The sequence below is a fragment of the Stegodyphus dumicola genome, chromosome 2, assembly GCF_044657685.1.
Source record: "Stegodyphus dumicola isolate Sdum_Otavi_A_Nest chromosome 2, ASM4465768v1".
Lineage (NCBI taxonomy): Eukaryota > Metazoa > Arthropoda > Arachnida > Araneae > Eresidae > Stegodyphus > Stegodyphus dumicola.
The window spans coordinates 91,212,036-91,238,785 of NC_140769.1; the positions used below are offsets into that span (position 1 = coordinate 91,212,036).

Below are 26,750 nucleotides of genomic sequence, written 5' to 3' on the forward strand. Positions count from 1 at the left end.
ATTACTGGAAGACAATATGAGGATCGAATTATACTTACAGCTAATATAGTGATCAATTACATTTATTCAATTACAATATATGTTATGGTAATACAGGGATCTGTAAGTTTTTTTTTTTTTTTTTTTTTTTTTTTTGTTACATTACGCAGAAAAATACAACAATTTAACATAAAATTGCACTAAAATCACCTATCTATATAAATTCATGTTTACTTGGTTTTTATATAATGTCTTGAGCATTCAGTGTTAATTCTTGAATTGTTGGACTAGTATTGGGTTGTTTGGAAAGTAATTTTATGTTTTTCCAACAGAGGGTTAATATTTTTTTAAGCTTTTAGAGCTTAGATGGGATATACTGCCACACCCACCATATTCTCCAGATGTGGCACCTTCTGATTATTATTTGTTCCGATCTTTACAAATTTTTTTTAGATGGTAAACCATTTACTTCAGATGAGGAGGTCAAAAATCATCTGCATCAGTTTTTTGCCAGCAATGAAAAAAAATTATGAGCCTGTAATCATGCTACTGCCAGAAAGAGGGCAAAAGGTATTGGGCTAGAGTGGGTAGTATATATTTGAATAAAATAATTATTCCCCGTAAGAAAATCTTCTTTCATTTTCTTAGAGAAAAATGAAATTACTTTCCGAACAACCCACTGGTTATTTTCAAATGATACATGGTCTATCTTCAACCAAAAATAACCATCTATATCATTGAGTCTTTATTTGACTGCTGTAAATTTGGCAAGAGAACAATAACTCTGTGTTTATTTATAATTTTAGTTATACTACAGCTTATAATCTGAGTGTTTCAGGTAATGAAACTTGCTGCTAAGAATGTCTTCAAAATTACCTGAAAATATGTTTATTGTGATGCATTTTATTGTTCTTGAACATTATTTGAATAGATTTATTTATGCCTATTTATTCTCATATTTAGGTGGAATGTTGGGTGCGCTGTACAACCAGATGAATTATGTTTTGACTGTTTTTAGATTAAGGTTTGAAATCATTCATTTAGAAGTTACTTATTAAAGTATAAAGATTTGTATAATAATGACTCTTAATTTTTGTGTTAAATTATCTGTATATCTTTTTTTTTTTTTTTTTTTTTTTTTCTTGTTAAGGTATGTAAAACACCCGTTAGCTCGCATCTTTGAAGCAGTCATGGTAAGCATGGTTGGTGTCACAATTGCATTCCTTTCAACTTTTATCAATGATTGCTATCCATATGAAAATTCCCAAGTGAAGTTCCCAGTAGAGGTAGTATTTTCTAATGTACATGCATATCTTCATACTAGAACTTTAAGATCTGTTACTGTATATTTTTTATTCCAAATCTGAATACATATATTTTTAAGTATTTCATCTAAAAAAAAGCCTTTTCTTCCTTAATTTTGATTTTTAAAGACACTTTTATAGCACTATTTGTGTACTGTAATATATTCACTTGATGTTTGTCAGAATCTTTGTATAAATTTAATAGGTAATAATTTAATGTACATAAAACTAAATTTTAATTTAGTTTTATCAATTAAATTATTTTACTAAATATATTTTTAATTGAGAATTTTTTTTTATTATTCCTGTTTTTGTATTTGTAAGTGGTATTGAATTAATTATTTTAGCTATATTTTTTATGTTTATTAGTTGGCTTGTGATAGTGGTCAATACAATACCTTTTGGTCAATTTGGTTCCAGACTCCTGAATCTTGTCTTCGAAGTTTACTGCATGATTCTGAAGGTAAATTGTAACATGTGCTTTTTGTTTCTGTTAAATCTGATATTTTCTGCCTCTATTGAAATAGCAGAAAAGTAGTTGGCATTTACCTTAGCTGTTGAAGAAATATCATGCAGCAATATCATTGTAACTGTGAATTATTGCATTAATGTTAAATATTTCCTGGCGACATTTTGTGCATTACGCTCTTTTTTAAGAGATTATTTCCCACACTCATATATATATATATATCTACACATAAAGGCATATGCTATTAAAAAATTAATTAGGAAATATTTTCCTTCAAAATGCATTTGAAAAAAATGTTTATCAATGGTTTCGTGGATAATTGCATACAATTGTAATTAAGTATTTTGTGACAGCTGAAAGGCAAAGGATAAGTATATAGTAAATGACTCTTTTTTTTTTTTTTTTTTTTTTTGTTAAGCTCATGCAGCTATTTCCTTCAATGAGATTTGAAGGGGATCAACTACCAATATTCAACAATCTGGTTTTATTTTAGCAATATTTTTTTGTTTGTTTGTTTATTTGAGGTGGTCTTTTTTAAATATATATTTTTTTATATTAGCATTATGTATTAAATAAGTTTCTTGATATTAATTTCATCTTGATTTGCAAGTTTTATTTCAAAAACTTGCAAATCAAGATGAATCAGCGTGAAATTATATTTCATGCTGAAATAAAACATGCAGAAAGGTATCTTTTACACAGTATGCATCACTGCATGCTCTATATTTCTGAATAAGATGTTTCTTCTTTTCTTTTTGACAAACCCCAGTTGCTCACACAAAAATGAAACCTTCCAGTGACACAGCACTCCCAAGTTGTTAATTGCTTGGTAAACAGAATGAAACACCTTTCCTCCTCAAAATTTAAGCTTTAGCTTGGAAAAATACACTCTTTTGTGCATTGCATTTTGATATATTTTTGTGGATATACATATTTAGATATGTAGTTCTTAAAATTTGAGTAACAAACAAGACTTACTCCAACTCAATGGATATTGAGTAAAATACTCTAGAAGAAAATATCTCAGGAAATGTATCGCTGGAAAAAATATCCCCAGGAAGTATTTTCCCCAAAAAGTATCCTCAGTGTTCATATTTTTTATGTTTTATTTTGTTAAATATATTGGATTGCTAATTTTTAAGCACATTATTTTTTTTTCAAAATATAATCCAATATCCTTCCATATTTATTTAATTTTGGACATCTTTTATTTTCAACTAGTTTTGTAAACTAAAATATTTATTCTATATGACCTCCCTTTTGGGGGAGGGCAGAGTAACAATCTTCACTTTAGATTAAAAGCCATTTTGTGTTGAAGAAAACATTCAAGATAAATAAAATTTTGTTCTGGTCGATATATTGCTGAATGCTAAAATTTTCACCATTTTCTCGCAGATAAAAACGATAGCATCATGGCTATGTATGAAAAATTGACCTCTTGTTTTTGTTAAGAATAAGCTTTTTTGTTAAAACTTCTTCATTGTAAAATGTGTTTGGAATATTTTGCTATCAAATAGCATATTTCTCACTGAAAATTTCATTCTAGAAGGATATATAGAATATCTAGGCATAATTAAAAATGAAATATGGTTTCTAAACGTTTTTAAATTAGAAGTATCATTCTTAATAATCAATGGCTAAAAAAAAGTTGGCATAACATATTTCTATTTTGAATTATATGCCATATTTTTTTTAACTGAACATTTTCACTGCTGGTCATGTGAGGTTTTGGTGATAATTATCGCCCTGATATAGAAGTAGGTTGTACTCATATGTTGACTAACTTATTATAAGAAATATATTTTAAAAAAAGATATGATAAATGTTGATTATGTTTATCACATGATTGCTTAGAGAGAATTAGAGAATTTTATAACTGTGCCATCACATGATTAGCACTAGAGGTAAAATTATTTTTCCAATTCCTCATTACATGTTGGTGCATAGTATTAAAATAAGAAAATTAAGTAACAATATGCATTATTTTAGGATGAAACTTTGTCACAAACAAATATATGTGTATATTACAAAAGAATTTGTTACAAGGTAGTTACAATAATATTAAAAACTATATATTTCAGAGAGTTATTCTTGTATAATCTTCGCACAAAACAAAGATTTGCTTTAATTCAAAACCACATATTACAACTATTTTCTAACCTTTACTCCTTGCCAGTACCAGAATACATACACAAAATGTAATGCTAGTTAACTGGGGAATAAATAATAAGGCATTGCTCTGTGTGCACCAGTATGTGACTGTCACTTAAGACATCACCATGTGTCAGTGTGTGATAGGCAGCGAACATGTTAAAATAAGTGTGTTTAAATTTAATCAATAATCCACCCCTAAGGCACACCTTATTCCTATATCACTGTATGGGTAAGTCAGTTAATTCTAAATTTGCGTTGCATAATAATAAGCATGTGTTCAATAGATGTTAACAGAATTCCTTAAAAGTAAAGGTATTTTCCTAACACATGCTAAATACTTAGTGTTAAATCATTATAACATTTGCTAACTCACTCACTTACAACTGAAATTTAAATAATTTATATAAATCTACCAAACATATATAAACAGAAATGTATTTCTTGGGAATATTTCTTAAAAATATTCTACTTGGAAATGTATTTTACAAGATATTTTGTCTGTGTTAGTTATTCCTGAATATATTTTGCCAGATCTAATATTTAGACTAATACTTAGACCTTTAGAAATTTTAGTTACATGAAGAATTTATAATGGGATACTAATTCATAAAAATGATCCAATAAATGTCCCATTACAGTTTTCTTGTATGAACAAATGTAAAAATAAGGAATTAGATGTTGCACTTTTGTTTTTGTAATGAGTTAGATTAGAGTACATTTTTAAATTATGGCAAACTATTTGAGGGCTATCTGTCTAAATGGACTGTTTTCATAAATCATGTTTCAAGAAAAAGTGTTTCTTAGTCACATTACACACAGGAAAAAATTAAAAAACTTAAACTCAGCCAGTCTGCTGGCAAGGATATGAACCCTGCTCGAAAATACTTTAGTGCTCAATCATTTTACTAATTATCCACTGGTGAGCAGTTTTGTAAATGGATTTTGAATTTGTATGTATGAAAGTTGATGAATTTATACATGTGAGTTCAAATATCTAAGATCAGCTCCTTCTGCAAAATTTTGATGAGGTGTCTTTTGTTACAAATATTCTATTTTAGATATCATTCTTACTTCATCAGAGTTACTTCAAGAATTATCTTTATTTCCAAATTATGCAAAACGAAAGCAATTATATTTCCTCTATCTGCAGTTTTTGATATTTTTCTCATTTACATGACTATATAACATTCCTTTCCTCTCAAAAGAGTCTGTGTTGTACAATTATGTTACAGTAAGTCACTTAGAGCAGTGTTTCTCAAATGCTGGTTCACAAGAAATATTTGCCGGTCCGCAAAATATCCAGCTATCTGTCCAATATTGTATGTGTCATTGGCCAACAACCGATATTACAAGTTTAGAAAATAATATGATCGATGATGAAAAATATAACAAACTGACAACTATGTACCTAATCGCCTTTCATAAATTGCCATGCTGTACACTTAGTACACCAGTTAGTGTACCCCCGTCTGCCTTGAGTATCGCTGATTACTTGAATGCTGAATATCTATCATAGTGTTTAAGGCTTAGGTTAGTTTCCCTTTTCATCTTGCTTACATTCTTCTGCACGTTTGGTCAGCTGAAAACTATCAACATAAGTTTTTAATAACTTCTGAATTTAATACTCTGCTATAACTACTATTTCTGTAACTTTAGGTAGATTACAAATCAATAACCAGTATAAGTAAGAAGAAACTAAAGGCACATTACTAAATTTCATGCAAAGAAAGCATTCTCCAAAACCAAGTACGCGTCCGCCCCTTCGAATACAGATGAAGGTGAATGTAGTCCACAATCTGCCAAAAAAAGAAAGGCACTATATCGCAGACTATTTGAAATATGGCTTTGTCCTTTGGCCACAATCAGAAGAAAATTGTCCAAAACCTGAATGTGTTATTTGTAGAGATGTTCTTTCCACCAAAAGCATGAAACCTTTCAAGCTTTTGCGTCATTTACAAACGAAGCACCCACAACTAGAAAGCAAATCGCTGGACTTTTCCGGAGAAAAGGTTTGGAGATGAAAATTCAAAAGGATGCTTATAAAAAACGTATCTCGGTTGATAAATTGCTTTTAAAAGCATCGTATTTAGTTGCTCTGTGTATTGCCAAATCTAAGAAAGCATACTTAGTTGCTGAAGAACTTGTCAATAGAAGAGGTGTGTTGTGAAGTGGTGGGCCAATTTGCTGCAGATAAAATAAAAACTCTTCCTCTGTCCAATGATACTATTCGTCGAAGAATATGTGAGTTATCAAAGTCAACTACTGCAAGATATTCGTAAATCGAAATGGTTTGATGTCCAAATGGAGGAGTCAATGGACATCTCAAATAGTGCCATATTATTATGTTATGTCTGTTATATTGACTATATACAATGTTATATGACATTGTAATCAATGATATTAGAGAATTGATATGTTGTATCGAACTACCATCCCAAACAACCAGTACTAAAATATTTAAGACAGTTAAGAATTACATTGAAAGTAAATCCATTGACTGGAAAAAAGGCATCGGTCTGTGTACTGATGGCACTGCTGCTATGACTGGAAGACATATAGGTGTTGCAAAGAGAATAACAGACATAGCATCAGAAGAATTAATAGTCACTCACTGCATTATTCATCGTGAGCATTCAGCAGCAAAGAAATTGCTCCTATAACTGAAAGACATTCTTCTGGAATCGGTAAAAATTGTAAATTTTATCAGAAGTAAGCCCTTAATTCAAGATTGTTTACAACTTTATGTCAAGAAATGGGATCGAATCATGTACAATTATTGTTGCACGCCGAAATACGCTGGCTATTCAGAGGAAAAGTCTTTAACCGGTTGTTTGAGAAATTAGGTACAATTGCTTTTAAATCAGAAGGGGTCATTATTAAGCAGAAATTTTCAGAACAAAGAATGGGTAGCCTTGCTTTCATACCTATCAGACATATTTTCACTGATAAATGAACTAAATTTAAGTCTTCGAGGTAAAAATTATACCGTTTTCAACTTACAAATACAGGTTGATGTTACGTTACAATAAGATTGATGCTTTTAAGAAGAAATTGGAACTCTGGTACAAACGTGCGGAAAAAAACACTTTTGATATGTTTGTTTCTTTCTTTGATTACATTGATGTTAATGACATGGATCAAAAGAGCATTACCAGCATATTTTGGAGCATTTAAATGAACTTTCTATGGCTTCTGATCAGTATTATCCCCCAGAAGATGTGTGTTTAGGTAAACTGTGGATAATGAGTCTATTTATTGATAATTACAATAACAATCTTACTACAGTTGAGGAAACAGAACTTGTTCAACTATCTTCAGATCTAGGACTTAAATCACAGTTCAATTCAGTAAATATATATCAGTTCTAGATAAAGACTGCAACAGAATACCCCAATCTTCATGCTAAGGCATTGAAGATTTTATTCCCTTTTCCCTCAACTTTGCCTTTGTGTGAAACTACATTTTCGGCTATGACTGTTATTAAGACGAAACATCGAAATCGACGTGCTCTTGCTGTAACTGCTTTAACGCCTAGGATTGGTGCTTTAGACAGCAACAGAGACCAGCAGCAATCTCATTGATTTTGGGTTTTATTTCCTCTAATTTGGTAAATTATTGCGAGAACATACCGAAATAGTTTACCGGTCCTTGGAGTAAATCCAGTTGAGAAACACTGACTTAGAATATTCCGCAGTTAATTAGTGATTATATGTTGATTAGTCATCGCTTTGAAATCGTTAGTTTTTCTTTATTAAAATTAAGTAATCAGATTTTCAGATTTTTAAGAAATCTAGCAATATCAGTTTATTATATTGAAATAAAATACTTATATGAATTTACCCTTTTTTTTTTCCTCCTCTTAGAAATCATTACTTTAGCCGTACTTGTAACTATAATTGCTGGTCTTAATTAGGTTGGATCTTATAGAGATTATTTAGATTGAAAAAAAGCCACTAGTACATTTTAAAATGCAAAAGTGCTATTAAGAAAAAGACAAAACTGTTGTGGAAGTAGTAGTAATTCATTTTGGCCTTATATATTGTAAAATATTTTTCATTAACAAATAAATATTTACAGCAGCAATAAAATTAAAGGGAGAAAATGATATCATTTCCCAAACATAGAGTGAAGAAGAATGATAATTATGCAGTGCATACTAGTTAATATTCTACAGTTTTCAACATGAGAGCTGCACTACATAATTTCCGGCAGCGTCAAGTATATGCTTGAAAAACTACTCACATAAAAAGTTGACAGATTCCAAAAGAAATTTTAGATATGTATGGTAAATTTAACTTCTGGCTGACTCAAAAGATATGTTCAAGTATAAGCAAAAATAAAATTTTAAAGAAAAACAATTTATTTCTTTGATTGAAAGTTATGTTATTAGAACATATCCTAAAGAAATTGTAATATATTTGCAGACAAAAGTCACATTAAAAAATTAAATAAATAAAGCTCTCATTTAGAAAAGTACAAATTTTATGAGTACCAACTTAATATCAAAACTGTATGGAAATCAAAAATGTCTCTTGGATACATGCCTTTTTCGAATAAATGTATCCAAGTAAAATCATTGATTTAAGGAGACTGTGCTAGAAAATTTGCCATCTATGGCAAGTTTAGAAGTTTAATATATTTATAATAATTATTTAGGAATTTTTAGTAATTAGTTTTTTATATCTATTGCTTGAAAATTGTTTCATAATGATACATATATGAAATTACAATAGGAAAATAAATTTTAAAAAATATTAAAGAGTGTTACAGATTAAATTCATTCTCCAGGTATCTGTTTTTTTTTTTTTTTTTTTTGTTTTTTTTTTTTTTTTTTGTACGTGAGTGTGTGTATAGGATGTAAAAAAGAAAAGAAGAAATCTGATTTGGTGATGTAGTCGTACTTTTCATGGGGATGTGGATGATCAGAAAGTACCAAAAAAAAATTAATCCCTTGATATAAAATTGTATGTTTTTTTTTTTTTTTTTTTTTTTTTTTTTTTTAAATAAATGTTTCTTGAAACATAATTGTTCCTTTCCTCTTTTTATTACAAGTGTAATTGTTCTAAAATAATTGGTTATGGTTTAGAAGTCACCTCATTGTGTGGTTAAGCATTATTATAAGTAACTAATAATGCAACACTTTTTTCTATCCAGTGCAATTCTTTCCTCTCCAGTTGTGTTTTGAAATGCTGTAGGAATAATATTTATCTTAAGTGATGTAGTGGTATAAATTTCTGCCCCTAAGTGAGCATCCCCCTTCAGAGTTTGATATTTGGTTTCAAAAAACTTAATACTTGAGTTGTTTAGTTTGATATTTGATATACATACTATAACATAAAAGCAATTCACCAAGAAAGAGTTATAAGAATGAGACGAAAATTGGTAGGATATGCTATAACATACAAGCAGCTCACCAAGAAAGAGTTAAAGGAATGGGATGGAAATCAGTAGGTGTGATGTACATGTATGGAAAATGAATAATGACAAGAGCCCAAAATGTTATCCTACCTTTGCCCCTGATGCAAGTTGTTATCCTGCTGGTCATTGAACCTTGGATTTGGCAGATGTCCTCCTATGAGATTGCTTGTCATATATGTTCCAATTGGCAACTTAGATCTGCATAATACAAGTATAGGCAGACATGCCTGCTCATCCGAGCCCAAATGTGTTCTGCTGGGGAGAGATCTGGTGATTGCACCAACCAAGAAAGTGTTGGAGAAGCATGCAGTAGAAAGGCATGCCATATGTGACCAGGCATAGTCCTTTTGAAATGATAGCCCAGACGTCCGTGAAAGGAAGAGCATTACTATGAATATGTTTTGTGATTTCATAATTGAATGAAACTTTTTTTTTCCGGGGGGATATAATTTTAAGAAAAATTCTTTGTACTCGTTAATATCTGTAATGTATATTTTCAATTGATATGGAAATTCTTTTTAAGGCACCTGGCATGCTACTACTTTATGTCTGTTTTTCTTTGCTTATTTATTCCTTGGTTGTTGGACATATGGTTTAAGCATATCCAGTGGACTTTTCATTCCAACATTAATGATTGGAGCTGCTTGGGGAAGACTTTTTGGACTTGGCATTGCACAAATAGGAGCATTTTTTGGATTCTCTACAGTAAGAACTTTTCATAATAAGTATTGAGGTGAAGTGATATTGCTTTAAAAAGTGTTTTATTGCTGTTTATTCAATAAGCATTTCTCTTTTTAGGATAGTCTCTGCTATTCAAAATTTGCTATTGTTGGAGCAGCAGCAATGTTAGGTGGAGTTGTTAGAATGACCATTAGCTTGACAGTTATATTAATGGAAGCCATTGGCAATATAACTTTTGGATTACCTCTCATGATGGCTGTTATGACTGCCAAATGGATTGGTGATTTATTCAATGAGGTGTGATTCAAGTTTTATTATTTTTCACATTTGGAATAATTTAAACTTGATTATTATGATCTATTGTATTTTTCGTTGATATTTTTATTTTTAAATGCAGTGTCTTATAATTAATGTAGATATAAAATGGCTGTTTAATATATTTACTAACTTATAATAATCAATAATAAAAAAGGCAAAATTGTGAACCTATAATTCTTATTCTTTTATGTGAAATTTTAAGAATTAACCAAGTTTCCATGTGTACTGTCTGAAAAGTGTGCTATGTATATGGTACCGTCATTAAAGGATGATATAAATAACACTAAAGCAGCATGAGATGAGAAAATTGACTTCTTTGGGACTTATTCAAAAATTGCTATACACAACAGTTGTCTTGTTCATCACTATCAAAGACACTGTTAGGGAAGATGTGGTCATTAGTAAGGATAAGATTATCTCTAACATTAATGCCTGATTTGTATTGTCTCTGCTTACTTCACATATTGTTATAAACAACATTACTCATTGCTACATCAGTATTACCTTCAGCTTTTGGACATTTTTTTATAAAATTCAAAATATTCTCAAATACCCCTTACTTTTTGTGTAGAATTAGGTTTGATGTACGAGGGCCATCCAGGAAGTAGATTACGTTTCCGTCTGTGTCCACTAGGGGCGGGGCTAGCGCGGCCATCTTGGGGTCAGAGCGTTGCGCAGCTCAGTCTGCATCTAGCCGTGCTAGTGAGAGGTTCGTGCTGTGCTCCGTTCAGATACTGTGACGGTTTGAAATGTCTGCGTTAATTGAAAATCCCACGAGCTGCGAGGTGCGCTCAGTAATAAGGTTTCTGACTGCAAAAAACTGTAAACCGATAGAAATCTATCGGCAGCTTCGTGAAGTGTATGGGGACAACATTATCACTGAAGGTGGAGTGGGTCATAAGATTTCAAAATGGCCGAACCAATGTTCACGACGAAGATCAAAGTGGGAGACCCAGCATAGTGACCACCGAACTTCTCGAAAAAGTCGATGCTAAAGTCCGTGAAAATCGAAATTTCACAATAACGGAACTTTCTTTGAGTTTTCCACAAATTTCGCGAAGTTTGTTGCACGAAATCATCAGCGAAAAGCAAGAAGAGGTAACGAAGTGGTTGAAGGCGCAGGCGGCCGAATTTTTCGACGAAGGAATTTCCAAGCTCGTACATCGCTACGATAAATGCCTTAATTTGTATGGTGACTATGTAGAAAAGTAGTATTTGAGTGTGGCTTTCATCTGTATATAATAAAATTTGTTTCCTATACTTTGTTTATTTTTTTATTCCAAAACGTAATCTACTTTCTGGATAGCCCTCGTACATTTCCATCTGCTAAATGTCAGTACTTTTGACTAGCCACTGTATGACATTATTACCTAAGGGGGACTTGAAGGTTAGTAGTACTTCTGCATAACACAATGTAGAGGAGGATAAACTCATTAAAGTAGTTCTACTAAGCATAGTTTTTCCTTCCGTTACTTACTTTACTCCTTCTATTTACCAAGTATAATGGATTTGTGTGAGAAAACACTACACTTTTATGTAAGTCTTGCATAACACTACACTTTTACTATGATTTAATGTTTTCGGTGTGATACTATATTCAAGTTCTTGCGACTCTGACATGGTGACAGAAATGTTGATTAATATGTTGTTGGAAGTAAGCAGAATACATTTTAAAAAAATGAAATATCCCATTGTTCCATTATTTAATTATTTCTTCTATATTACACTAAACTGTGTCTTGGATGGACACATATTTATGAGGCATAGCATAATGACGACCAGGCTTTCAACTTCTTGATCATAATAAATTGAAATAAGGTGTGACTCCAGATGCTTCCATCTTTTATTTTTTTTTTTTTTTCTTGTATATCTGTACACTATTAATTTTTCAAATAATGCAGATTCTCTTTCTCTCATCTTCGCCCCCTCCCCCTGTTCTTTTTCTTTTAAGAATAAATGATTTATTATTGCACTAAACTGTGTCTTGGATGGATACATATTTATGAGGCATAGCATAATGACGGCCAGGCTTTCAATTTCTTGGTCATTATAAATTGAAATAAGGTGCGACTCCAGATGCTTCCATCTTTTTTTTTTTTTTTTTTTTTTTTTTCTTGCATATCTGTACACTATTAATTTTTCAAATAATGCAGATTCTCTTTCTCTCGTCTTTGCCCCTCCCCCTGTTCTTTTTCTTTTAAGAATAAATGATTTATTATTAAAAACATAAAAGTTTATAATTCCATGATTAACTGAAAATTGAAATTGCCTTTAGCAACATTTCTTTAGAAGTACTTTTCGTATATGTTTTTAGAGCTAACTGATAGGTCAAGAGTATTCTTGACGTATCAGCTAATTATACTTTATGTATGTGTTTTGAGATTTATGTTTCTTATAACATGCAGAGCATTTTCAAACTATTTTTATCTCATCTTAGAAAAACTGTTTATTTTAGAAAATTTTCAGATTAACTGTTTATCTAACTAAAGGGACTGCAGGGATATTATCATTGTAAAATCTGAGATATTTTACAATTTCTTAAAATTTAAACTAATGTAAAATAATGTAAATAAGCTAGATAATTCAGTTTTTAGCAATGAAAATGAAAATTATAGTATTTTTTTCTTACCTCCATTCCAAGCTGCATGGAGGTTGTGCTCACTGTATGACATCTTTATGTGTTATTGCTTTGCCATCATAATATGAATAGTATAAAGTAACAGTGTCTTATCTTAAAAAGTAGGGGTGGACCATTTGCATATATTAGGGAAAATTTGAAAAATCCCTGAAACTAATTTGATTTCATATTGTTCTCTAAAGGTTAAAACTGCTTGCTTTAATAAATGAATTTATTGGTTCATGATTATTTTTCTTTGTTTGATATTAAATTTGAATTTTGAAAGAACGCTTGAATACTCATTTACACTTAACCCCTGCACAACTGAGATTCTCAGCCTTTTTGTTGTAGATGTGTGTATATATATATATATATATATATAGTGTTTAAACTTTATTACATGTATCTGTTGATTTTTCTGTGCAGGGTGTGTATGATATTCATATTCAACTAGCAAGTGTGCCTTTCTTAGGATGGGAACCACCTCCATATTCATATACCATATATGCAACGTAAGTTACTGAATGCTAATATTTTTTTATTTGGTTAGTGACCTCTAATTTCAACATACATTTTTCAAAATCATCTTTTCATTAAACCAGCTTACCACAATTCCTATGATATTTAAAGTCTGAGCCACATGCAGCCTCACATTGTTGTGGAGGAGAAGTACAGCCTTACGATTGGCCAATGCTGGCTCTATAGGAAAGGGTCCTCGCATAAAAGAATCCAAACTTATAACTATACACAGTAATATATGTGGTCCAATAGAACATCAAACACTCCATGGGGAAACGTATTTCATGACTATAATTGATGACTACTCATGATTTATGGAAATAAGACTGCTCAAAAGAAAAAGTGAAATTGCTGATGAACTTAAACTATTCTTTAAATTGAATCCAACTGCCACAAAACTGCGCTGTGACAATGCCAAAGAATATGCCAGTGGAGAACTTTATGAAATTGATAAAAAAGGTGTAAAAATAGATCCTGCACCTCCCTATACACCTTTTCTAAATGGTGTTGCTAAAAGAACAAATAGAACTGTACTGGAAAAAGCTAGAGCAATGATATTTGAGGCAAATTTACCAAAATTCCTTTGGTCTGAAGCAGTACTTACGGCTGCTTTTATAAATAATCGACTCCCAAATAGTTCAATTGATAATCATGTTCCTTATTCTCTGAAGTATGGTGAAAATCCTGATTTGACAAACATGCATGTATTTGGCTGTGATGCTTATACTCATGTGCCACCATCGCAAAGAAAGAAACTAGATGAAAAATCTGTCAGAATGATATTTGTAGGTTATTCCACAATGGGATATCGTTTAATGATTCCAGAAACAAGACGCATCATTGTTTCCAGAAATGTTAAATTTAATGAAGAAAAAAAGAAAGTAGAAAATCAGAAATATATTTCCGATAGTTCTGATTTGAGTGAAAATGACAATGATGACATTAAAAATGAAGACAAATCAATTTCAGACACTGATAACAGCGAATTAAATGCAAATAAGAAGGAGGAACAAAAAGTAAATCTTCAAGAAAAAAGAAACAGACAGTTAGGTATCCTAATCCTGAGATTTACCAAGTAATGTTTGCACAACAAGACACTCTGACATTTGAAGATATTGTAAATCTACCACAAGTAGAACAAGAACTATGGAAAAGAGCTATGGACGAGGAAATGAAATCTATAGAAGATAACGATGTCTGGGATCTACAAAGTTTACCCACTCATAAAAGAGCTATTTTTTGCAAATGGATTCTACGTAAAAAATGAGATGGAACTGCTTGTTGCTCGTGGCTTCATGCAAAAGGAAGGCATAGACTATACAGACACGTTTTCTCCAGTGATTAGAATGTGCTCTTTACATTTAATCTTGGTTGCAAACTTTTACTTTAGATGTCAAGACACCTTTCTTGAACGGTAAGTTAGATGAAACCATCTGCATGGACCAGCTGAAAGGATATGATGATATGAGTGGTAAAAAATGTAAACTTAAAAAGAGTTTATATGGTCTTAAGCAGTCTCCGCAACAGTGGTATCAGAAATTTCTTAATTTAGTTATTAAATTAGATTTTGAGCAATTGGACTCTGAACCATGTATTTTTATCAGAAATCTAAATTTTAAGAAAGTGATTATGGCTCTTTATGTAGATGACGTATTAATTGCAGGTTTGGATGTAAAAGAAACAAATTTTATAATATCACTGTTATCTAAAGAATTTCAAATGTCAAAATCTGAAAGTGTCTCAGAATTTTTAGGCATTAGACATAGACTCCAACTACTACGGATTCTCCGTAGTTTCTACGAAAATTCATGAAAAACTACGAGCTACGAAAAGTATGGAAAAAACTACGGATTTTACAGAAACAAGAGCAGGAGAACCAGTACGCAAAACGGAACCAACTAATTCATCCGATGATTGGCTGAATACTCGTGTTATCATATATCACGTGTTGAGTGCGTTCCTAGTTTTGAAGAATTAGCCAATCGTAGATCAGTAACTCCAACCGTTAACGACTTATCAATAGTTCCACCCAATTGTCTGTCTCCCAGGTTCCTCGCTGATGCGTGTTTAGGCTGCATTGTGTAGTTTACGGCGAGAGCTTAGCGTGTGTCTTGTGAACTGTGAATCAGGTGAAAGATTTTTAATCATAATGCTGCCTCGAACGAAGAAGCAAAAATTATCAAAGCAGAAGTTTAAAGATTCATATTCTTCAGAATTTCCATGCATTAAAGCGTCCGAAATTTCTGTGAATCACGCACACTGCAGTGTATGCAACAAAGACTTCTCAGTTGCTCATGGCGGAAAAGATGACTGTAAACGGCATGTGTTTTCTCAAAAGCATATAGAACTTGGCACCGTAAAATCTAAAGAAATAACAAATTTCTTAATAAAAGATGATGAAACAGATCCTATAAAAGCCGAATGCTATTTTGTTCGTTTTTTAATTGAACATAATCTACCGCTTTCTGTTTCGAATCATTCCAAAGAGCTTTTCAAAGCAATGTTTCCGGATTCTGCCATAGGAAAAAAATTTAGCTGCGGTCATACCAAAACTGCTGCTATTGTGAAAACGCTTGCAGAAAATACTGTTGCTGATATTATAAACTCAGTGTGCAGTACATCATTTTCTCTAAGTACTGATGGAAGTAATGATAACAATGATAACAAACTGTACCCATTGGTTATAACATACTACAGTAAAGAAAAGGGAGTGATAATTACTTCATTGATTTCTATTTTAGAATGCACGAATAATACAGGAGAAGGTATTTTTAATTATATAAATGAAAACTTTAAAAACAAAGGTTTAGAATGGAAAAATTGCTTATCATTTTCTTCAGATAATGCTAGTAATATGATTGGAAAGTTTAAAGGTGTAGCATCATTTATCAAAATGCATCAACCAAGTATAATCACCCGAGGTTGTCCGTGCCACCTCTTGCATATAGCTGCAAAAAAAGCTACTGAAAAATTAATTGGCTCAGAAATTGAAATGTTGATAATAGATATATATTTTTACTTGGAGAAAAGTTCGAAACAGAAGCATAGCTTCAAAGTTGCTCAACAAATTTTGGGACAGAATGCAAAATCTCATAAAATTTTGAAATATTGCAGTACGAGATGGTTGTCTCTTTTAGAATCTATAACAAGGATTTTGGAACAGTGGGATGCTGTGATAAATTTTTTTGGAGATAAACCAGATAACAGTGAGAATGAAGGAAAGAGATTGCAAAACATTAAAAAAATTTTACAGTCACCGACCACCAAATTGTACTTGTTATTTTTGAAAAATACTTTGCCTTTGTTTATAACAGTAAATATTAATTTGCAACAACAAGCTCCTTATATACATAAATTGAGAAGAGAACTTTTTGAACTTTTAATGAATTTATTTGTTAGATTCGTAAAACCATCAGTAATTTCTAAAGAAAATGAAGATGTTACTCTAACGTCTATTCCATTTCAGAAGTATAGTAAACAAAAAGAAAATGAAAATTTAGTGATTGGTGCGGAAACAAGACTATATTTAAAAAATGCCAAGTTGAATGAAAGTGAAGTGAAATCATTTTTCAATTCTGTGCGAGCTTTTTTTGTAACTGCATGTTCATATATAATTGATAAATTTCCACTGAGTGATCCATTTCTAAAACATGCTGAAGTTGCTGACATCAACTTGAGAACTGAAATCTCATTTTCATCTGTTCTTTACTTGATGAATACTTTTCCATCCGTTATTGATGAAAAATGTCTTAATCAAGTAGAAATTGAATTTTCCATGTATCAAGTAGATGATTTGAAAGAAATTGTAGATTTGCGTATTGATATAGCATGGGGAGAAATTGCCAAATTAAAAAATATGAATGGGTGTATTAAATACAAAGTATTGCCTTCTGTAATGCTTGCTGTCTTAATAATACCTCATTCAAATGCAGCTTGCGAAAGAATTTTTTCTATTGTTAAAAAAAATCAGACGGAATTTCGACCAAATTTAGGTCTTAAAACTCTTGAAGCAGTTTTGATTGAAAAAATAAATATGCAGGCAAATGAAGAACTGTGTTATAAAAAAACATTCTCAAAATCAGAACTTAAGCTTGCTAAGCATGCTACATATAAATCTTTGCATTCATAAATTATGCGTATTTTGTTTAATACTTGTATGCATCATTCTTGGTTATTTAAATTTTATTTCCCTGTAGAAATCATATCCAGAATAAAGATATGATTTATAGCTTCTGATTTTTTCTATGATTAGTAGTGATTTGAAGTACTTTTTATTAGTGAATGCTTGAGGAGTTAAAAGAAAATTTCTAATTAAATGTGCATATAATTTACAAGGTATATTTTTAATTATTCAGTTTTATATGTATATGGATTTTAAATGTAATAAAATTGATTACAATTAATTATTAATTTAAAATTAATGAATAGTTAATTACAACATACGCTACGCGCACATTTTCAAAGTTGTAAAAATGTCGTTCGCGCGTTGACTACTAACAAGGTTTGCTGAAGGTTGGAGTCTATGCATTAGACTGAAGTTTGAGTCTGGTTGTTTATATTTAGATCAGAAACCATATATTGAAAAATTACTTGATAAATTTAAAATGTCTGATTGTAAAACAGCCCAAACTCCCATTGAACCAAAATCTACAGCAGCTGATTTTCAGAAAGGAAATGCATTTCATGGCCCATACAAAGAATTAATTGGATCTTTCCTGTACTTGGCATATATTACAAGGCCAGATATTTTATTTGCAGTAAATTGCTTAAGCCAACTGCAGGAGCATCCTACTGGTGTGCTGTAAAGAGAATTCTTAGGTACTTGAAAAACACCTTAAATTTAAAATTGATATACAAAAAGGGTGATTTGGAAAAGGCAGACTTATGTTTGTATGTAGATGCAAATTTGGGGGGGGGGAGATACTCAAGATAGGAAATCAATTACTGGTTACTTTATGTAAATAAGCATATACTTTCTTTGTTGCGTTCGCTAAAATATTCTAAATATTCAATATTCAAATCAAAATATAAAGAAATTTCGCTTACCTGTCAGATGCAGCAAGGATTCTCGCCTTTTGTCATTTTCTCTAAATTTTATTGACAACACAATAAATACATTTACAATAAAGGGATTTTCCCACTTTAATCAACTTAACTCTCCCATACTTTTGATTAGATTTTTGTAAAGGATTAAATTTAGTTTCCAATTTCGAATCTGAAGTGTTTAAATTGAAGTCTCTACTTAAGTACTCATTACGTTCACAACACTGAATTTCAATCTAAAAATTCCAATAAATCAGATATTTTGTTTTTATCTTCCAAATGCATTTTACGAGAAAATTCCAAGGACAAATCTTTGGGTATCAATTTTAACAGCACTGGATACAATAGACAACTGTAACTATTAGGATTATTTCCGTTATTTTTTAATCCTCGAATATGTGTTTCGCATTCTGAGTAAAGTCTACGCAACGCTACAATGTCATATGATTTTCGTACTGGACTCAAGTTTAAAAGTCTATGCAACGCTGCAATGTCATATGATTTTCGTACTGGACTCAAGTTTAAAAGTCTTGCCATATGTGCATGTATAATAATATCTTTTCGACCAAAGCGTTCTTTTAATATGTTCAAGGCAATTTCATAGTTTTCAGAACTCAATGCTAAACCACGCAAAGCTACCTCAGCTTCGTCTGTTAAGTACGATTTTAAATAACTAAACTTCTCTACATTACCAAGATTCACATTTTTATGGATAGCTACTTCAAACTGAGAATAAAATTTGTTAAACCTTAATATATTGCCATCGTATTGAGGTATCTGAAAGCGAGGAAGTTTTACTGTATTCGACTGCTCATTTCTGGTTTCTACAACATTCGTTCCTTCAGTTTTGCAAACAACTTTGCTTTTTTTTGTTTTCAGGATTCTATTTGCGCGAATTTTCCAAGTAATCATATTATCTTTATATTCTTGCTGTTTTTCAATTTCCTTTCCTATTCTGTTTTGCGCAGTTTTAGAATTTCCTCATTAAGATATTCCAGGGTTCGTACGATTTTTAAGAGTCCTTAAAAGTCCTTAAGTCTTTTGGAATCGATTTTTGGTCCTTAAAAGTCCTTAATTTTGGCCAAAATCGCCAGAAGGTCCTTAATTTTAATTATCTGAAATTTCTGTCTGTTTTTACGACTGCCATTTTGGGTGTGAATTAGCATTTTGCAAGAATATTTTTGGCGATTCACTGACAAATATGGCTATTTTTTGAATGGGTTCATGAGTTATAATTTGCTCCTATTTGCAATATAAATAAGGGTGGGATACTCAAGTTTCTGAGCAAGAAGTGAAACATAAGCATTTCAAAATTATTTCATTTTTTGTAATGAAGAGCTCTCAAACAACTTTCCGCTTTTGGGGATGTGAATTCTTCTATTAAATGGTTCTAAACTTGGTGATTATCAACATTTTGGCGATTTTAAGATCGGTTTCTATAGAAAATTTTTAATTCCGAGATCTGGGAATTTTTTTGACGATTTTTTAGAACATTTTAACATTGATAAATTTCATTAAAATAATGATAATATATTGGAATTATATTTAAGAAATAACATTAAAAAAAAGCATATTTATTTTTCAATAACACATTTATAATATTTCATATTATACAGTTCCATTTTGGCCACATATTATACAATTTTTGAATCTCAAAAATAAACCAGTAATAATGCTATAAAGCACAGTTTATGAAACAGTTCTTAGCAAAAAAAAAAAAAAAAAAGCAATGTAATTAATCAAAGATGTCTTTTTAATTTTTTCAGAATGATCAGAATTCTCAAAATATGCATCAGTTTTCTCTATAAAATTAATTTCTCACTTTTTCCTCCAATTTTTTTCTAAAAACATTTCTGGATTTTTGCTGTTACAGAACAGGTAGGGGTAATTTTTCTTTAGCATTTTAGACACTGAAGCTTGGAAAGTTGAGAAAGATTTCAATGCAAATATATAGACCCACGATTTTAAAAGATTCTAGAAAAATGTGATAAAATGAAAAATGTCTCCATGGTAGTAACACGCAGTTTCTTACATTTTGGAGAACATCTGGAAGAAAAATGAAAACATAATAGTTGAATCTTTTACTTCTGATTCTAGAATCGCTTTCTTAACATTTTTATCTTCCCTTTATTTTCTCTACTTTTTACTAGATACAAACATGGAAAATATCAAAAGTACTTAAATTCATCTAATATGTCTTAATGCATCATACACAGAGCTGGTGCTAGGCATTTTGCCACCTGATGCAGTCTCTGTGGATCCTAAATTCTGATGCCTGATGCCTTTCTAAATTCTGCTTTCAATGCCTGCTCTAAATTCTAAAAGTTTTGCCATTTCTAGATTTTTTTGCTCAGTGTGTCCCTAAATTCTAAAAATTATGCCACACCAGACCTTGCCATATGTATTTCATATTTCTTCTGAATGTTCGTATTACTAAAAAGAAATAAAATTAGCAGCTTTTTCCATACATTCTTAAATGCATTTATTCTTTTAGAATAACAGAAATCTTTAATTAAATCCCAAAATTTAAAAGTGAAAAGGAAACGTGTTGAAAAAAGAAACTAAATATGTAAAGAGAAAGAAAATTATTCTTCAAAGATATGTACAGTTATTATGAAAATTACCCAGTTGTTTACAGTTTCATCAGCCTTTACTATAATTTCACATTTCTATTTCCTCATCAGAATGCAAATCACTTACAGTTTTTAAACTGAGTTTTTTTGGAGTGTAAGACGAGTGTTTCTGCACTCCACTTGCTCCCTTCATTAGTTCCTGTCAGCTCTAATGATTTGTAATTATTAGTCTTTTATTACTGCTGCTGACATTTGAGTTTATTATGACAATAGAGGTACTGAATCAGATTAAATTGAAATTGTATAGTTTTTTTCACTCTTATTGTTTAATTATATCACCACAAAGTGTATTTTATTTTGTTAGCATAAGAACATGCCTATATGTTCCAAGTTCTTTTTGAATAAGAAGCTTATTTAAACCTTTATTTAAATTTATTATCTGATTTATAGTTACTTTCAGACATAGTGATAATTTGTTTCATGTCTGTCGGGGGGGGAGGGGGAGTCGGACTATTAACTTTTACCAGATCAAGTAAACCCTCATAGTTAGTACATTGTGGAGAGGTTGGCAGTTAGGAGATAAAGCACTCAGGAGCTAATGAGAACATTGTTTTGCATATTGAGAAAAATTTCTAATTATTAGAAAACATGCTTAAGGAGAAGGAAATCGATATAAATTAGCCAAAATGTCTGGGCAGGCCTTCAAATTAAAAAGACGCATAATTATTTTGTTGAGTTTTATGTTTTGTAGCTTTTAATGTGTAATTATCCTAATATTGTTTAAAAATCAATGTCATAAATTGCATGTATTTTAAACTGTGAAATTTTATGAGATTGTGATATTAATAGGGTTTTTTAACAAATATTATTAAAAAATAAATTTAATTTAATAGTGGCCATGTAAATGTATAATGATTAAGATTATCTAATACCTGATTTAATTATAACTAAATGCATTCCCTTAAAAAGGATCACTCTATATTAAAGCAAGTTATTGCCTTTCGTTAACACGCTGAGCCCGGCGTAGGTCCCTAGGGACCGGCACTGGAATTTTCGTTTGGCTGTCGTCGGCCCATGGGACCGACAGTATTAAAGTTAAAAAATAAGTATAGTCTCAATGAAATGTGATCAAATGTAGTTTTAATGAAATTTATTGAAACATTCTAAACAAAAATATGGCTTAGCTTTACACATATTACAATACGAAACAACTATTTTGGTAACATTTTTGGCTATCTAGGCATCCAAATAGTTTTGAATTGTCATCATAACATTTCAAACAATACTTTCAGACTTTATGTGTGTCTCCTTCCTTTTTGTATAATTTATGAATAATTTAAGTCGTCAATATTGCACCCCTTGATCACTCACTGCCGGCTGAACGGAAAGGACAGCAAATTCGCCGTCGGCTTTTTGTGGTCACAAGGTAAAACACAGAAATGTAAAAATTCATGTGAAACTTATTCTTTGCATCTAGTGATACTTGATGCAAAACACATTATCACCGCTAATGCTTTAGTGGCTTAAAGTATATTAACTGAGTTACAACCCCTGGAACTCTACACGAAGCTACGACACTAACAGCGTCAGACAGAGATTCAGCTAACTTTCAAAACTTGCTTAACTGTGCCTACATCAGGCCTTTCAGGTTTGTTCTGATCAGCAGGTTTCTCTATAGACAAGCAGGAGCGATGGCAACAGCCAGTCTTTTGTTATGAATCATGCTGATTATGATTTTAATGCTCATTTTAACCTATGCTGCTTGACATAAAATCTATTTGCTATTTAGTAAATCTATAGACTGAGCAAGTATGTGACATAATGAGACATAAAAAAAAAATTTTTTTACTAAAACGTACCTAAAATGTCACTTATCTTCTTTCAAATATGTCCAGTTATTATAAGTGTAAAATATTTAATGCTACTTGATAAATTTCATAAAATTAATTTTATTCTCAAACATATTAATAATTATGTTTAATAATAATGCATCCTACTCACGTTCAGGCATAGATATAATATGTTTAATAAATTAATTTTCCTTAATTTCCTTAATTTTTTTCATTAATGGTCCTTAAAAGTACTTAATTTCCGTGTGCAGAAATGTGTACGAACCCTGTACTCTAAATTAGCTTCCTTATCTGAAAGCTTTGCTAAAAGATCATCAATTAAATCAGCTGATCTTTCCTGTTTATTTCAGTTTCTAACAATTTCATAGTGTCAGTCGCCGCGCGTCTGACAGGTGCTCTAATCTTTTTTAAAGCTTCAATATCCATCATAACAATTTTAATTATTCAATTTGCTAAATATGTTTTTCAGTATTCAATTCGCAATTTACTTTATCTAAAGGTCTCTCCCGGGTTTCGGCACCAAAATGATTTGTAAATACGCATATAGTTTCTTTGTCGCATTCGCTAAACTATTCTAAATACTCAATATTCAAATCAAAATATAAAGAAATTTCGCTTACTTGTCAGACGCAGCAAGGATTCTCGCCTTTTGTCATTTTCTCTAAATTTTATTGATGACACAATAAATACATTTACAATAAAGGGAAGCACATATAAACTTTAGTTAGTGTTTCGCATTCATGTTACATCTCTCTCAGTCATCAACGTTCTTTGTGCACTAGTCCAAGGAATTCAAGCGCACACAGCACCATCTGGTGCAATACAGTTTCTACACTTGATAATGTTTTCAAATTGTCCTATTATGTGGTGATGTAACAAGGAAAAGTGTATTGCACTTTTAACAACAGAAGCTGAAATAATTGCTTTATGCAAATGTATTCAAGATATTTTATGGATAAAAAATGTAGTAAATGAAATTTCCAATGTTAAAAATGTTTATATTTTTGAAGATAACCAGTCATGTATTAAAAATATTGTTAATGAGAACTTTTTAGGTAGGCTGAAACATATAGATATAAAATTAAAGTTTACTCGTAAGACTGTTAAAGAAAATAATATTAAAATTGAATATGCACAATCAAGTTTACAAATTGCAGATATGTTAACTAACACTCTGTCCACAACAAAATTCTATGAAGTGTTATCATTGGGCTGTTTAAAATTGTGTAATTCTTCTATGTTTTCTATAATGTGCGATTAAGGGGGACTGTTAAGATATTTATCGCATTCTTACTGGTTAAAAGAAGTATAGCTTTCTGTCACGTCCAATGCATTAGCTTTCAGTCAGGTCTGAATTATTCTAAAACTTAATCCCATTCTTTATGTTACTTTTGATTGGTTGTTTTATGTGTTTTGTTTATGATTTGTTAAACCATGATCTGTTGTAAAGTAGTTGTAAAGTTGTTGTTGTAAGTAATATATGACCTCTGTAAATATTTTCATTGTCTGCTTATCTCTGCATGTAGTATGTAACTTTGGTTTTACTTTTCTGCATGTATCTCTGTGTATTGCTTTGTAATAAATATTTTCTATGTTATACAGTATTTATAGATGTAGTTATGTTTATACGGTAAATTACCTTTGTCTTTTTAAGTACATTTTCACTATTCAAGGAGAAAGTGTCAAATTCCTTTGGGAGTGCAAATTATTTTGCATTTCAAAATTCCACTAAGATGTCAAAGGCTTGACAACTACTACAGTGGGATAGGTGTCTGTTTCCAGCCTATAAGAAAGAAGTGCACTACAATTTGCTTATAACATATCCTGATTTAACAAAAAAAATATCAGATCTTGTTTAATTTCACCTTATTTATTTCAAAGCATCAGATACTATCAATCTTATTTAATTTTACTTTATTTTTATGCAAAATTAAGTTCATTAATTTTGTGCTTAGAGTTTTTACCGTTTTACCAAAGTAAAGATGTTTGTAAAAGAATTACGCATGAAAAAAATACATGAAATGCAATAAAAATTGCTTAATGAGATATGTTAAATCCCATTTGAAGAAAACTGTGACTTTCATAATCTCATCACTATACAACGTATCACATTTAATAATTGATACAAACGCCATAGGTTTCAAAGTAAAACAGATCGTCCCTACTCTTTCTTGCGGACATGTCGGTGACGTGCGCCCCACCCACTGGGTTAGTCTATCTCTTATAAGGTCCATGGGAGAAACAAAGAATACAGACTCTCAGTTGTCCTAGATTATCGCCGTTTGATTTTAGGCAAGATTTCAAGGTAAAAATTTAAAACTAATATAGAATAAGGAGGTTAGCATGCAGCCAAAAAAATAACATAGAAATTTCTTTTTCAAGCAATTCCTTTTTACCCTAAAAAAGAATCTTGAAGATTTCTTTGAAAAATGAGGGTCTTAAAATACTAAACATGGCTAAAATATATGGACTGGTTTGTGTTGAGCTGCCATCTACTATAAATAAAGAAGGTTCAGAGTAACCTATAAATTCTTTTTCATTCAATTTTTCTGTGCGTACAGAAGGAAATTTTTAGGTGTTTCCAGACCGGACACACTGTGCCACAAATTGTTAACAAGCACACCTTGATTACAGAGAGCAGTATTTTTCTGATTCATAAAATTTCTATTTATTTCCACCTCTCTAACTCAGTTAATCCTTTCTTGGAAAAATTCCTTTAACATTCTGAAGTCAACCAAAAGTTAGCGAAGAGTCATAAATTCTATGAACTATTCTATGGTTGATTCTATGGTTGTCTTTTTCATCATGTGGAGTGTACAACAACATTGAGGAGACAACAGAGGTTGCTGATTGGATGGAAGTTTATTTTACATGGGAGTGACAAGGTAGGGAACTTGTGTGAATTCTTTGATCTGTATTCATAGAATATTCTCATAAAATTTTATCTTGTGAGTCCAAATATAAAATTTTATCAGTTGATGAAATAGTAAGGATTTTACAGGAGCTAGATGGCATAAAAAATTCCAAAATCTACAGAAAGTGTGTTTTATCTTCTTGTACTGTTTTAACATTGTTAAAGAAGAAGGGAAATTAATGGCTGTGTTTGATCAAAATAAGAATGACTGTAACGTTTGAAGAAATGTGCTAAAGAGAATCGAAGCTTTTAAATTGGTTGAGGGTGCAACATGCAGATTTTCCTGTAAATAGTCCTTTTCAAGTTCAAGCAGAAAAATTTGCTGAAAAATTCGGATATTCTGGATTTATATGTGTGAATGGATGGCTTTTTCAATTGCAGAACATCCATGGGAAACTTAATGGTGAAGCAAAGACTGCCAACATGGCGGATATCGTGACATGGATGAGTGAAAAATGGCAAATCATCAGAGAAAAATACACATAAGATGACATTTATACTGCCAGTGAAACGGTCATTTTCTGCTATGTAACTTTTAAGTTCATTGTAGGAACAACAGACATTCACAACAGACTTTTAAGTTTATGGATGAAAAGTGTGTTGGAAGCCAGCTGTCCAAAAATTGATTGACAATTTAAGTTTGTTCTAATATGTCTGACACTGACAAGAAGAAACTGTTGGTTATTAGCAAGTCCAAAAACCCTAGATGTTTTAAACATGTAAAAAGGCATCCTGTTGATTATGACCACAATAAGAAAGCCTGGATGACTTCAGATATTTTCATAGAATTCATTTCAAATGGGAGAAGCAACTGAGGAAAGAAAAGTGTAAAATTCTCCATTTAATTAATAATGTAAAGTGCATCTCTAAACCACTGGACTTATAAACATCAGGATTGAATTTTTATCACC

The 26,750-nt window shown here is 31.1% G+C and overlaps 1 protein-coding gene across 2 annotated transcripts in view; it reads left to right on the forward strand.

Annotated features, from left to right (window-relative positions):
* The window catches only part of LOC118189640 (H(+)/Cl(-) exchange transporter 7-like), a 128,116-nt gene that overhangs the window by 68,007 nt on the left and 33,359 nt on the right, over nt 1-26,750 (forward strand). For both annotated transcript variants that reach the window (XM_035360296.2, XM_035360295.2), the window contains exons 13-18: nt 943-1,003; nt 1,130-1,265; nt 1,653-1,746; nt 9,848-10,029; nt 10,123-10,302; nt 13,367-13,452. In XM_035360296.2, the coding sequence (XP_035216187.1) occupies nt 943-1,003; nt 1,130-1,265; nt 1,653-1,746; nt 9,848-10,029; nt 10,123-10,302; nt 13,367-13,452 (739 nt within the window). The remainder of the gene's footprint in view (nt 1-942; nt 1,004-1,129; nt 1,266-1,652; nt 1,747-9,847; nt 10,030-10,122; nt 10,303-13,366; nt 13,453-26,750) is intronic.